General features: G+C 43.5%; 1 protein-coding gene across 1 annotated transcript in view; it reads right to left on the reverse strand.

The window, feature by feature from the left end:
* The window catches only part of Tnni3k (TNNI3 interacting kinase), a 265,004-nt gene that overhangs the window by 92,571 nt on the left and 157,075 nt on the right, over positions 1-15,358 (reverse strand). Inside the window, exons 18-19 of the mRNA XM_059266495.1 lie at positions 2,776-2,828; positions 2,415-2,467 (exon numbers count right to left, since the gene is read on the reverse strand). Coding sequence (XP_059122478.1) covers positions 2,415-2,467; positions 2,776-2,828 — 106 coding nt within the window. The remainder of the gene's footprint in view (positions 1-2,414; positions 2,468-2,775; positions 2,829-15,358) is intronic.

The raw sequence follows: 15,358 nt of genomic DNA on the forward strand, positions 1-15,358 counted from the left end.
TTTTACTCCTACCCACTGTGGACCTAACTCACTCTCTGCATATTTTCACTTCTTTGGTTTTTCTTATTAACACTCACTGTCACTTTTGTTTGTTCATCTGTTCACTGTCTGCTGGGTATGAACAAGAATTGACTTAGTACCTGTGTGTGGAGCCAGAGGTTGACGACAGACATCTGCCTCAGTCTCTCTGCACCTTACCTGCTGATACGCGGCCTCTCTCTGAATCTGGAGCTCACCATTTTGGCTAAACTGGCCTGGCCAGCCAGTGAGCCTCAGGGATCTTCCTGTCTCTACTCTGCAGTACTGGGGTCTGGCTTTTTATGTGAGTGTTGGGGATCTAAATAGGTCCTCATGCTTGGTACGTGGAGGCATCTCTGCAGCCCCCAACTTGGATCATTGCAAATCCACAGGGGTTCAACTGTGTGGGCTGAGATGTTACACATATTTGTTGAGAGAATATGTGAAATCTAAGGGGTTGTATGTTCAGATGTGGATTGAGTCTAGTACCCAAAGACACACTTGTCAGTATGTTGACACTGTAGAGTACCAGAAGCCTTAAGAAGCAGGGGGATGAAGATAATTAGGACATCTGGGGTCCTGACAACTAATTAGAAGACATTGATCATTCCTGTGCCCCTTCCACTAGTTCTTGCAAGAGCAAGCCTAGACCTTCCCCCTTTTCTGGCTTTCTATTTGGCCATTTGAGCTCAGCACACACTTGCTCACACTGTTGTACATGTTTAGGATTTGGTGCAGACTGTGACGGTCCTCATTGGAAGGCAGCATGTTTTCTGGGCTGTTGGCCTCCCAAATTGTGAGGTAGATAGATAATTTTTCTTTATAATATGACTAAACTTCAGTGTTTTGATATAGCAATGGAAAATTGCATACTACAGGGTAGAACTGAAGGCATCAGGATCTTTACAGGTTCATGATGAGATTCCTTTCTCCCTCCCTCTATCCTTCCCTCTGGCTCCCTCTCCCCTATAAGACATGTCCATGATGTGAAGCTATTTGAAATTTTCCAGTACAGCTTGGTTTCTCATTCATCCCTTGCCCTTGTTTATGCTGTTCCCCCTGTCTCCATGCTCTTCCAGCTCCTCCATCTCTTGATGAATGCCTATTCACCCCGCTGAGCTCTCCTGATGCTCTGTGAAACTTCCAGGGTACTTTAAATCTGTCTGTTCACCCCTGTGCTGGCCACACTGGCAAATGGGTTCCTTACAGTCAAGAAGGGAACGCATTCACGTTTTGCATTTCTGTCCCTCAAGCAACTCCAGACACAAGGTAAATGCTTGTTGAATGAATGAGAGTGCACACAAAACATGGAGGGAAGAGGTGTGTGTGTGGGGGGGGGGCACAAGAGGGAGTGTGCCCAATGGGGCAAGTCTCCCTGAGCCTCACAAGGTAAGGCATTTTCATCCCAGCATGGTGTGGGGAGGGTCCCAGATAGGGCTCACTATACCCAGAATGTCCCAGAGATGTGCAGGTGCCCCGGATGGGGAAATGGATGGATGGCTCCTATGTTGATGCAGGAGGTTTGAAGCATCTTGTGGTGGAAAAAGAAAGCTACAGAGTAGCCCTGGGATCAGAAAAGAATGAGACAGGCAGAAAGTTGCCAGGGAAGGAGATTTGAATTTCATTTTGTGGGTACTGCTGAGAGAACATCGTAAAATTCTCTGCCCAGCAACATTATCAGAGACGATGAGGAATGAGGACTAAGCCGGAAGAGGACTGGAACAGGAACCATCACCTCAGGGTGCACTCAAATCTCAGGTGATAAAAGTGAAAGCCAAAAAGGTAAGAGAAGCAAAGCCACAGACAGAGGTGGTTGAGTAATGAGTGAGGCAGGCCAGGTAAGGGGCGGGCTGACTCCAAGAGGGGTCAGATGCCTCAGGAGTCCAGGGAGAAGCAAGGCCGCTTGTTTAGGGGAGTGAAGTTGGGGTAATGGGGGAGCCAGGGAGAACTGGGTGAGTTGCAGGCAATCGGGGAACAAGTATCATTGTCTTACATTATAATTTATGTTTTGCTTAGGCATTAATGCTCATTTACAGGACTTGTTACCTGATAACTTTGATGGGGAGACCCGTGAATCCTGAGCGGATGCTGCTGAGCCATTGGTCACCTGTTAGCTCCCCCACTCCACATGTTCATTACCTGTGACAGTCAATGACCAGTGCCTGCCGGTGCTTACAGGTTACATTTGGAACATGTTCACTGAGAGTTTATCTACAACATTTTGTAAGTAAGGACCCCCTCAAATAGCAATTTCGGAGTTTTATGAAAATAAAACCCTAAAACTTCTCCTGCCACCTATAACAACACTTCCTGGCTAAGGCTACTCCCGCCTTCCTTCCTCCCACACTGACTTCACACATCTTAATTGTTTAACAAGAAGCAAGAAAGCCACACACCCCGGGCTGTTTTGTCATGTTGTCTTCATCCAGGGACTGCAGAAACCTTGATTCTAAAGGGAAGAGAAAACAAATCCACGTCAAAGGAAGTGTCCCAAATCCTTGGTCCAAGATCACAGCAAAAACCTTAAGACCTAGGAAGCCTTTGTCTTATTCAAATTTTCACTTCCCTGTTTTCAGCCTTGACAGCAAAGAAGAAAATAGAAGTGCAAATGGCATGCAATCCAAGTGCAAGGTCAAACTGAATTTAAATAGAAATACCAAAGGTGTGAAGTCTGTTTCCAGATTATTGCACACTGTCAGGGAACAGGTATGAATGAAGAAAGGACGGTGTTTGGGGCAGTGTTTCTGGGAGTCTTACCTCCAAAATCTGCCACCACAGCATGGCCGTCCTCGTAGAGAAGAATGTTGTGACTGGAAAAGAAGTAGACTTTGCATAAGCTTCATTGAGCTTTTTTTCTCAGGCCATCACTTTCTTACCACAAAGGTGAAATGTACTAACTCTGATGCTCTTGTTGTTGCTTCAGAAAAGGGATTTGCAAAATGTGGTCATGTTCTAGCTCCTACTGACAGTGTGAAGAATTTCTGCTTCCACCTGGGCAGTGGTGGCACACCTTTAATCCCAGTACTCAGGAGGCAGAGCCAGACAGATCTCTGTGAGTTCGAGGCCAGCCTGGTCTACAGAACAAGATCCAGGACAGGCACCAAAACTACACAGAGAAATCCTGTCTTGAAAAACAAATAAACAAACAATTCCTGCTTCCAAGAACCTTCTGAGCTTGTCAATAGGCCTTGTTAGTTGATGTACAGTTCCTCAGCTCACAGAGCCCTGTTTGAAAATGCAGCTCTAGGCATGGAATGTGCTAGACTTGGAACTGGCATGCAGTGAATGTGCCCTTAAGAACAGTCATCTGAGCTAGAACCTTGCGATCCATGTGATGGAAGGACATGATTAAACCCTGCACATTACCCTCTGACCTTCACATGTGCTTTGTGACCTGTGTATGTGCTCACCCCCAGATCCCCTCACTAAATACATGTAAAATAGTTTTTTTTTTTATAAGAAAGAAAGATATGGAAGATATCCTGGACCTGAGATACCATTTTAATACAACAGAGTACATTTAAGGCTTGTTAAATGATGTCAGCTAAACTCCAGTTTAAAAAGTGAGCAAGGCACTAAAACCACTCTTACAGAACTCCATAAGATCAGGAGACCATCAGAGAATATTTGAAATGTTTTTAGTGTAAGATAAAAGGGAACCATGTGAGAACGATGCACATGTCAATCAATCAGCTTGGCTGTTGTCATTTCTGTGTACAAATGAGGTGTCTGTAAATAACTATAGATACCAGCATCACAGGATACTCTGTAAATACGTACATCTGGGGTTTTGTCAATCTTGTCTCCATAGTACTGAGAAAAGTATCCCTTTAGTGAGATAAATCAAAGTTAGGGCAGTCCAGGGAGGTCATCCCTCCCCCACACAGACCTGTCTTGTGGAACAACTTATGGAGAAGCACATAGTGATACACACTGTTCTTGAGGACCATAATTGCCTTTTAACTTTTAATCAGTTATCATGTGGTACTCAATCCAACTGATATATCTACAACACCCCCCCCCCATACACACACCTAAGGCTCAGGTGTCATAGCAGAAGAGGAGACAGAGGACCTCGAAACTGCTTCTCCTAGAAATGCCAGAGAGGCTCCATTTGTGAAGCCTCATCAACATGGCTGCCTAACCAAGACCTCAACAAGGACTGCAATTTTGGTGTAGGAACCGAATGTTCAGTCTGTGTTTGGCTCATGCAGGAGGATTTCCAAGTCAGGAGGTAGGTATCTTGGGTTCGGTACTCAGTAAGAACAGCATGATCCTCATTGATTTACGGGATGCTTCCTGAGGCTCCCTTGGCTTTGAAAGATTACTCTAGAAAGCCTTTTGTATTGTGAATGAACTTGGAGAATACATAATACATTTTATAAATGCCAAAATTTAATGTGTGTTCAAAGTGACTTCAGCTGAGATGGCAGAGCATAGGGGTACTTGAGCATGTCAAAGCAGGCAAGTCTGGGATGCTATTTTCAGCCCCAAATTACACATTGGTAGGTGTGATGAGGACAATGCTGTTATAACCAAGAAATCTCAGACCAATAGGAAGATCCCATGTAGATACAGGCTCATTCGAAGAGCTGCACAGCCCACGGCCTGTCAAGGGAGTGTGGGTGTTAAATTTCACCTAGAACACTTAAATATATGTTGAACAAAGTTGCACCAGCCACAGTAAAATCATGGTTAGCCCCTGCCAATTACTTTATTGTTAATTCCAATTAGTGAGTGAGAAGAACAATTGAAGCCTTGTCTTTAATAGCACAAACTTTCCTGGAAAGTTTTACAAATGGAGCCTATTCTAGGTAACTGCATGGAAAGACCATGGAACTTTTGTATGACCCTCCAACATAAGCCTTGATGCAATGCTTCAGAACCCAAACCAAGACTCTCGAGCACTGGATCCTCACAATTTATTTGTCTCTACTTCTTGTCGTATAAATATATGTTACTAAGAATAATTACACCAGCTAGCTAGACTTGTGGTGGGATGGTTAAAAACCTTCTCTATGAAAGAAACATAATGCCTGACTGATAACACCAGCCTCAGGGTTGTGATTGCCCAGAGAAGAATTTGGCCCCTAGTCTGCTTGGTGGATTATGGTGTGTGTGTGTGGGGGGGGGGGGTGTCTGAAGGCAATGATTAAATCTTGGTCAATTGATGACCTTCTAGCATCTTCACTATACTGTTTTATATACAAAAATGTTTAATACATGTTTATTGGATGAATAAGCTGTTGTGGAATAATCTTTTTGTACACTGTGAAGATGTGTCACTTGGATTGGTTTAATAAAAAGCTGAATGGTCAATAGCTAGGCAGGATTTTTCAGGACAGAAGGAGGAGGAGGTTGCCAGCCAGACATAGAGGAAGTAGGATGTTTAGGAGGAGAGGTAACAGCCATGAGCCACATGGAAGGATGTAAATAAATAGAAATGGGTTAATTTAAGTTGTAAGAGCTAGTTAGAAACAAGCCTAAGCTATTGGTCAAGCTTTCATAATTAATAAGAAGTCTCTGTGTCATTATTTGGGAGCTGTATGGTGGGAAGGAGAAAAATCTACAATAAGCACAGTCACTGACACTGAAGATAGACTTTATCACTACAGAGGATAACCACCACAATTTGAAAGCATAAAGGTCATACCCTGGGATAATTCAGTACTTGCTAAATAATACTTACCACTCTGCAAATGAATACTTAAGATCCAGAGAATGCTGAGGTGTATAGAGAGTAGGGATGATCTAGCTTAGTTCTTACAGAAAGGGTGGAAAGCTCAGAATTTTAGTGCATCAACACAGCCCGGAGAGCTGCAGAGTGTGAACTTAGATTTCATTTTCCTTAGGTTATCATCTCAGATGTCAGAATAGTCCCTGAAAAGTAGTAAGTGGTCAATGAGTGTGTATTTTATGAGTCATACCTATGTGCTTCCCCCCACAGTATGGTGTTTACTTGCTTTCTGTTAGCATGCCACTCTAAAAGATGCAAAGTGTTCATGTTATGGATTTCATCTTTATGGAATTTATAATCTGCTAGTGAAAACAAAGATGAATGTTTTCAAAGAAAACAGTATGGTCAAGAAAAGATTTAGCTTTGAAGGAGGCTTTGAAGAGCAGTCAGCTATTACATCGACGGATATGTGGTGAGATTTTGTCACAGGCAGGCTGAAGCTGGGTGCATACTGTAGTGAGGACACAAGGCAGGAAGAGCCTAAGAGAGGACACTGAATCTTGGGAAGATCTTGACAAAGGTGAGAGTTGTGTGTGTGAGAGGAATTATAGAAGTAGACATACTAAACCAAAGAACACATACTAGAAAAAAATGGGATATTTGCATAAAATAGGATTGAATTGTGAGAATCAGAGAGGGCTTCTGAATGGCCAATAACAGCAGCCCCAGGGTTGAGTATGCCCAGAGAAGAATGTACATTAAAACCTGAAGCCAGCCAGGGCCCCAGAGTTGCCATCACTATCAGTAAGAGGCTGACTTCATCTGCAAGGTGCAATAAACTGTAAGGTTTTAGTAGTTTGTACACTGTAGGAATCAGAGGCAGTAACAGAGAGGAAGGAAATACAGTGAGAAATGGGCAAGTGCTGCCTGAACAGATTTAACAGGCGCAAGGATGGCAAACACCGTGTCAGCAGTTTTTGCCTTACACTTCTCCCATGTTCCCTCTAAACCATTAGACTAGATTCTTAAAGCTAGCTGCTAAGGTCTATTCTCTTATTTGGCCACTTCCTCCTCCTGAGGCTGACCGTGAAGTCCATCAATCAAAGCTCCTTTTTGGATACCATAATTAACATGCCCAAGCAAAATTAACCAATTCTTCCTAACACAGGATTCTCCTTTTCTCTTTATAAACCGCCATTTGTCTAAGGTCGTGTCTGTTTCCTCTCTGTCTAGAGGCAGTCCCTTGTCCCTCTGGGGCAAATATCCCTCCCCTCCCTTCTTCCTTTTCTCTTCTCCCTGTCCGCGATCTCATGCTTTGCTTCTTATTCCCTGCCCTTTGTCTCTGTGGTGCAAATAAATCTCCCTCGTGCTGAGAACTTGGTCTTGGGGTGTGTTGTTCGGACTGTGAGGTCCTTTCACTAGCAAAGAGCTCCTGTGGGAAAGCACCCATTGTTCTCAATAGTCATACTAGAGTCTATTAGGAATCTTTGCTGCAGGTGAGAAACAGACAGAGGACCAATTCAGATGCCCCACATCTCTACTGCTAAGAGGTGGAACTAGCAGTTAAAATTCAGTTTTCAAAGTTAACCAGGCCCTAAGGAAGACCCACAAATACCCAACTTCAGTAATGAGATGAAGAGTCAATGTGAACCAAGCTAGCGTATCTTTGTACCAGTAGGACTCAGTAGGCATAGACCTGCCCTCCTCCTCCCCAGAGCTGTGCTGAAGTCAAGGCTCTATAAGGAATATGCAGATGGACAGAAACCAGTGGCTACAAACGAAGGCCTGAGGAGATAGTCGGACTGGTGTCCGAGCCTGCAAGCTATCGCAGCATTTGGAGCTAGAAATACAAGGCAATGCTGGGAATTCTGGGCTTTCTCCCTCCCCACCCCTGTAGATCACTCGTGAATCTTAAATACAAAAGCACTTTGTCCAGGAAAAAGCCTCATGTGTGCTAGGTAAGGGGTGTCTTTGGAAGTGGGGTGGCATTTACAATAGAACCAATTTTATTGTGGGATATTTTCATCCCCTCTTAGCCCTGGAGTCTCTCTCCATCTCCACTGTCTGATCTTGCAAAGCCGGTGCTTTTGTGACTGGAAGCATGGTTTCAGCTCACCTGAAACGGTCGGTCTTTGTTCGCCCAGCTCCACTGACTTGGCAGCAGCTCTGTCCTCAACGGTGAGGCACACCAAGAGTCAATTGTTTACCTAACACAAGTATTCGTCTCTTTGAAGTGCCTGTTCCTCACAGATTACTCCCCAAAGCTCTTTAACCTCAACAAGGCATACACTTTACAGAATATAAAATATAACCCAGGGCAAGATTTATTCCATCCAACTAAGCCAAGAGTGTAGAATCCATGTTCTGACCTTCACGGCTTTCTAGCTAGAAAAATAGTCTCAGAAAAGAATAAGATATCTGCAATTGTGTGTGTGTGTGTGTGTGTGTGTGTGTGTGTGTGTGTGTGTGTGTAGAGAGAGGGAGAGAGAGAGAGAGAGAGAGAGAGAGAGAGAGAGAGAGAGATCTTTTAGGAGTTTTCTCTTTGCCAACAGTGAATAGAAGCTAAATTTTACTGGTTTCTTTTCCATAAAGGAAAATTTTCTTCAACCTCAGAACTGAATTAATTTAATGAAGCCATTATGTGAGGATCAGGAGTCTTTTCATTATAATTGCCTGTATTGAAAATTTATCTAAAGTGCTCAAATGATTCATAATCAGTTGGTTATGTGCTGTAGCCCAATGCTAATTGTCACTATTAATCAGACTGGCCTGATTATTAGGCTATTTCCCAATTCTGATTTCCTCCCAGATCTGGACTGAAGTTCATGGCTAGACCTAGAAGGAGAGAGGTGAGTGCTACTCTCACTCCACTACCATTAAGCGTTTTTACAAAAGTCATTAAAATGCACAAATATTAATTTAGGTTTTTTTCTGAGTTACAAAGCCATGTAATTGCCTGTGTCAGTCGCTACTAACAAACACTGGTTTAAGGGCACCAGAGATAACCTCTCAGTGTCCTTATTTGGAGAGAGGACTGTCTGGATGAGTAAACCTAATAACAGTGCAGAGCTTCCCAGACATGCTGCAGGCCAGCTTTCTAAGGTATCCCTGAAGGTGATTAACTCATGATTAAAGAACTGGCAACCAGCAGGCCTGGAAGCATTCCAAGGGTTAAGTCAGTGGAAGCAATTAGGCTTCCATTTCAATCTCATCACACTGTGAAAGTCATTAGTTTACAAACACATCTTCCTGACAAGCCATCCTTCACACCCTAAGCCGAGGAATCCTGGTCTGCCACCAGCCTGCCGGCCTGCCACACCTCTCCTGCCTGCAGTGCATGGAGATGGCTGGGTTTCCTCCAAGTGCAGGCTTCTTCCTGGGGCGTCCTTCCTCCATGACCTTCAACACAGCCAGTTACACCATTCCCTACTGAGCATCGAACTGAACGTCAGACAGGACCCAAACATCCTGAACCTCTCCCCAGGGCTCAAATGGGAGGCAGCACACTGACTCAGCCTTTAATACGAACTCACAACTATTTACTTTGTAACTCCGTGTCTTTCCTAAAAGTTACTTTGGAGTCATCTAGAGAAGTTCTTGGCAGCTGCATGTGTGTTCTTTTATGGGTTCGTTTGGATCTCTTGGTGCCTCCAATTTGTGGCTCTGATTCCCTTTGTCCCCGTCTCTGCCTCCCTGTTCCTGTGTCGCACCATCACATGCATGCACCCCCCCCACACACACAGACACACATACACAGACACACACACAAACACACACACATAGACACACACACACACACATACACAAACACACACAGACACACATACACAGACACAAACACACACACATAGACACACACACACAGACACACATACACAGACACACAAACACACACACATAGACACACATAGACACACACACACACACACACACACACACACACTTTTGTACTTTAATCCCCTAGGCCTTGTAGCTATTTAGACAGTAACTAATGATCCAAACCATTCCCTTTAGGGTAGAAGTCCTGGGTTTGATCTCCATTGTAACATGGAAACACATTTAGATTGGGAACTTCCCTGGCAGATATTCATAGATACTGTAAGGTGACTGAGCCATTGGGAGCCCCTTTGATTTGGGCTGTGTGGTGGTTGAATAAGAAGTGTCCTCTACAGCATCATGTATTTGAACACTTGTTTCCCAGATGATGGCTGTCTGAAGAGGTCATGGGGAGGGACGGCCCTGCTGGAGGAAGTACACTATGGGAGGGGTTATTTCTGAGAGTTCATGCCTCTCTCCCCTTCCAGTTCAGTCCTTCTGCTTCAGGTTTGTGGTTGAAGATGTGAGCGCTCAGCTTCTTGCTCCAGCTGCCTGCTGTCACACCTCTTGCACCATTATGGACTATCCCTTTAAAACCAGAAGCCCAGATAAAGTCTCCCTTCGTGTGCCTTGTTCATGACATTTTATCACAGCAACAGAAAAGTAACTAATACAGGCTGTTCATGGGAACCTGGTCACAACTGTGTGAGAAACCTTGAGCTCTGCTTCAGAACCAAACAGGGACCTTGTTCCCATTCTTGAATCCCTCCTTGTTTGTTCTTTGGATCTCACCATTATCTACCCAGTGGCTTTTACTGTATCTACAAAGTACCCCAGGATTTCTACTGTGTACCCCCATTTTCCAGGACTCCTACTGTGTCCAAATAATTCTTTGTTGTTCTTTCGCAAGATAAGTAAAGTTCGTGGAAATCCCTTACGATTTTATTTCACCAGAGTCCTCTGTTCTTGTCAAGCTCCAGAGAACCAGAGCTTAGGTTTCCCTACTAGTCCCTTAAGGACACAGAATGTTACCCTTGCACAGCCCATCACTCTGCAACTTTGTGTGAGGGTAGAGCTGACTTAGTCCAGGTTTTGTACAGAACGGACTTAGTCTGGTTTCTGTGAGGGTAGAGCTGACTTAGTCTGGGTTTTGTATAGAACAGACTTAGTCTGGTTTCTGTGAGGGTAGAGCTGACTTAGTCTGGGTTTTGTACAGAACGGACTTAGTCTGGTTTCTGTGAGGGTAGAGCTGACACAGTCTGGTTGTTGTGAGGGTAGAGCTGACTTAGTCTGGCTTCATGCAGACTGACTTTGTTTTTTCCCACAGGTTTGCAGGAAGAGCTTATTCACAGTGTGGCAGCCCACGGGTGATCAGGGATGGCAATGCATAGGTCCCAACACAATTACAGTGAGAGAGAAGCAGCTTTCCCAAGGCTCAGAATTACGAACTTCTAAATACCAAAAGCCTAATTTCACTCAACTCTTGGAAACCATGGAAACAGAACACTCCAATAAATGCAAAGGATCGCAGAGCCTTGGCTCCTCCTAAAACAAACTTCTGTCTGTAGGTAGAAGTATATTTGAAAGCTTACTGCAAAAGCTCTGGATTTGTCCCAATGCCAGTGGGATTGAAGATATAGCTTATGAGATCGGTATCATGCTTCAACCTGCTTTTTGAGGGCAATGTGAAAAAGCACATCCTCTTCACTCAACGTTTGCTCAGAACATGGAATACAAGTGGGAGAATGTGCTAATTGAGGTAATCTAAGTACCCACAAGTGACCTTGTTGAGAGAAGTCTGCGAGTAAGTTCCCTAGAATCAGCAAACGATTATTCCCATCTTTTAACAAATACAGTTATTTGTCATTTTAATAGAAATTAGTCTTACGGGGATTTTTAGGAAGAAAGCTATAAAGTGGGACATTCTTGAATGCTGAAGTAACAGTCAGGGAATTCCACAAATGACAGCTGAGAGTTTCTCACACAAGGTTTCTCTTACTTCCATCTGAAATTAAGTATGGAAGGAGGAATGCTAGAAGACATCACTTTGCCTGCATCTTCTTCATGGTATTCAGCATACTTCAGTGCATTGTGACCATGGATGAACAGGGACTTCTGATTTCAGGTAAGAGTCTAGGAAACCTAAATTTGGGAGTCATGAGCAGCCAATGAAAGAATCTTTTTGCACAAAGTACATGGATCACTTTGAAGAATAAAGAAAATGGCTAATAGTCAATGGTATCCATTTATGTAAAATGTAGTAACTAGTCTGGTTACTAAAAGAAAGTTACTATTCCAAAATAATCAAAAAAACTTCTAAATGTGCTCTCTCACTGTAACCAGAACACAGTTTTCTCATTTCCTTTATGAACTCTTAGTTGTAGAAACATTTAAGACATCAACTTTCCTAGAGAAGCACATCTCCAAATTTGAGAGAGAGCCCAGGTGTTCTAGGGACAACATACGGGCAGGAAAACTGTGTCAAGGTTTCTGCAGCAGAAGTGTGACTTAGACAAACATGTAACACATGCCACAAATGTATTTGAGAATTGGAAGTTGTCCTAGTTAGCCTTAACTGACAATTTGGCATGGCCTAGAGACATCTCTACAGGGAGTCCCATTTGAGGGAATTTACAGATCAACTTGGTCAGTGGTCTTGACTGAGAGAGAGTGTCTTGATTAGTAATTGCTGTACAAGGGCCCAACCCACTGTAGGAGACACAATTTCTTAGGCAGGTAGTCTGGAGTGTACAAAAAATGTAAGTATGAGCTCAAGGAATCAATCAAACACCCTCCATAGGTAGTTCCTGCTATGCTTCTTTGGTTGTGAATGAGCTCTCTTCTGGTTACAAGTAATGCTTCATTAAATAGCAAACCTATCTACCTTCAGGTTCCTGCCCTGAATTTCTTACCTCTACAATGGACTGTGGCCTGGAAATAAAAGCTAAATGAACATTTTCTTCTCTTATGCTGCTTTTGATCAGAGTGTTTTATCACAGCAACAGAATGAAGCCCGAAGAAGAGGTATATTAGAGGTTCTTAGATGATCTTTTGTTCTGAAAAGGAAAACTTACCTTCTCCCTAAGCTTCTAGCAAAGCAACAGACCTTCCCCCTGCTCAGCTGCTCACTGCTATTCCCTAAACCTCATGGACCCACAGGACCTCCACCCCATGCTAAGAAGAGACACAGATGCTCAAAAGCTAACTCCTTTGTCTTGTCACAAGAGTCCTCTCAATCATAGCTCAGAATCCAGATCCAAGACAATTCCTTGGCAACTTGCCAAGGACCTTTTGAGTACTTACTTGGCACTCAGGCATAAAGAAGTCTGTCTGTGATATTAAAATTCAGCCCCAAATAGTAACAGGAAAGTGAGGGGTGGGTGTGGGTAAACAAGGTCACAGGAAAGAAATGACAACCTATGGGAAAGACAGTCTTGAGAAGGGAAACTATGTAAGTGTGGCATGGCAGATATCATTGATATTATATCTACCATATTTCCTGCTGAAGGTCCTTGAAATTCTAAAGTCAGTGTACCCGAGAGAGTAGGAGCCAGATAGATCCCAGAGCAGACCGATGGGGAAGGAGGCTTTAGTTAGATCAATGTACTTTTCTCATTAAGATGGCCAGCTTTCTGCTATCCCTTCCGCCAGAGTGAGGTACTGTGGTGGGGGAACGTTCAAACTCCATAGGAGGTAGACTACTGTGGTGGGAACCAAGCGACTTCTCCTCCTCTGTCTGGATTATTTGATACTCTTCATAGCCCCAATTGGCCAACTCTGAGGGAAAAAGGAAGCCAATTTACCCTGAAGGATATGAAGGTTTGGGCTCTGCCAGGCAAACTCAGATTCTTGGTCCAGATTCCTTCCCTCTGTCTCTGTGTGCTTTTGATGTAAATAAAATCTGGATGAATGTTGAGCCCCTAATTCTCCTGCCTGCATATTCTTTAAATTAGCAGAGAAAAAGAACCCATCACTGGGACTCTGGGTGGCCACACCATAATGGCATCAGACCGCATTAAGCAGAATGTGGCAATGCAGAGAGTAGCAGGTGGGAGGCAAAGGGCTTTATCAACAAATTCAGTTTCCTGTGCTGAGTGAGGCAGGCCTCGGACTTGGGCAAGCCACTCTAAGTATGCAGGCACAGCCACACTGTCGCTGGCCAGCAGAGGCCTTGCTCCTGTACAGCTCGCCCTTCAAGGAGTGTCCTCTCACCTCTCGGAAGGCTCCACAAGTAAAGGTTTTAAGATGTTTTGGTTTCAGGGGAATTTGTATGCAGCTCTTTAAGAACAGGGATTAGGATTTGGGAGGAAATACCATTTGCCTATTGGAGTATTTGACCTGGATGCTTCCCCTTGGTACCTTTATCCCTGCTCAGCAAACAGAGAGAAGCTTAAAGCTTCATTTCTACAAGAACACAGGTTAGAAATGTACTTATTCTCATAGGCTTTCTATCAAGGGCACTTTGAAAATTCAAAAAGAACGGACAAATCTATGTTTTAAAGACTCACTGAGCCACTCAGTGTCTCTGTGGCTGTCAGGAATATGTACTGCGGATTTCTTTGCAGACACTAGGCAGTCTGTTCCTGGGGCAGAGGTATTAGTCACAGGGATGTAAGCTGAGGGCTGTGGTAGATGAGGACTGGAGTGTGTGACTGTCCTCTGAATAACACAGGCTCCTTCTTGCTTTATTCTTCCCCTTGCTTACACTGCCTCCTCCAAGTTGGATCCATGTCTATCTTTCCCTCTAAATGAATATTCCCATTTTTCAGAACTCTGCTCAATGTTTCAGTCTCTTCCTGGCTCTGAGATCATGTCATTTACTACCAGTAAGATGATAAGACCCCAGAAGCTAGAGTTAGGAGCTGGGGAAGTTACTGGTGACGAATATATTATTTAAAATTTCTTATCTGGGGGTGGTGAGATATGATCTTATTTAGCTCAGGATGACCTCAGATTTGCTGTTTACATGAGGATGAACATAAACTCCTGATCCTCCTGCTTGAACACCTGAAGAGCTGGGGTTAAATGCATGTTCCACAATTCCTGCCTCAAAACTTCTTTCTGATACTGGAGGAATATGGGATAAGAAAGAGCGAGGGCCAGGGAAGTTTTTTGTGGTGGTTGCATGCTGGGGCAGCTGTCTATAAACTCTTCACAATGGAATTCTGACATTTATTCACACCAAATTGTTGTTTCATGTTTTCTATAAATGTTCACATTTGTGATTTAAACCCTTTAGGATTTAAAACCTTAATCCCCCTTCTTTAGTCTTATCTGTATGCTTTCTGTGTGGTCAACATTTCTCCAACAAATATTTGAAGGATAGTTATTTGGATTTAGTCTATGGGTGCATATTGTAAAAGAGCCAGCTTTCCAAACAATTCACCTTTACAGTAAAGATGAAAAATGAGTGAAATTCTCTCCACTGTTCTGTGTTAGCCAGATCTCCCATGCCTTTCTTGACCAGCTAATTCCTAACCCTGTCTTAGGAGCAAGCTTAGGGATGGCCTGCTTTTGAAAACCTTCTTCAAGCAATATAATTTCCATCAGTGGATCTGAATTGAATACAGGTCACTGTGTTCAACCTTATGTTCAGCAATTATTACATGTTTTTTTTTTTTTTTTTTCCGGATCATTTTGTTTTTGTAGGTACCATTGGATAGACATACAAACAATGTAGGACTTATAACCTATTTCCCCAGGTGTATTAAAAACATTTGTAAGCGACTTCATCCCTGAGTTAGGATCCCTTTGCCCATGTAAAAAGCCTGGCATGAGCCAGTAGGGCATGCCAGTAACTCCAAGTGCTGTGGGAAGCAGAAACAGGAGGATTACCTCTGAGAGCTT

This window comes from Peromyscus eremicus, chromosome 6, assembly GCF_949786415.1.
Source record: "Peromyscus eremicus chromosome 6, PerEre_H2_v1, whole genome shotgun sequence".
In the NCBI taxonomy this organism is placed as follows: Eukaryota; Metazoa; Chordata; class Mammalia; order Rodentia; family Cricetidae; genus Peromyscus; species Peromyscus eremicus.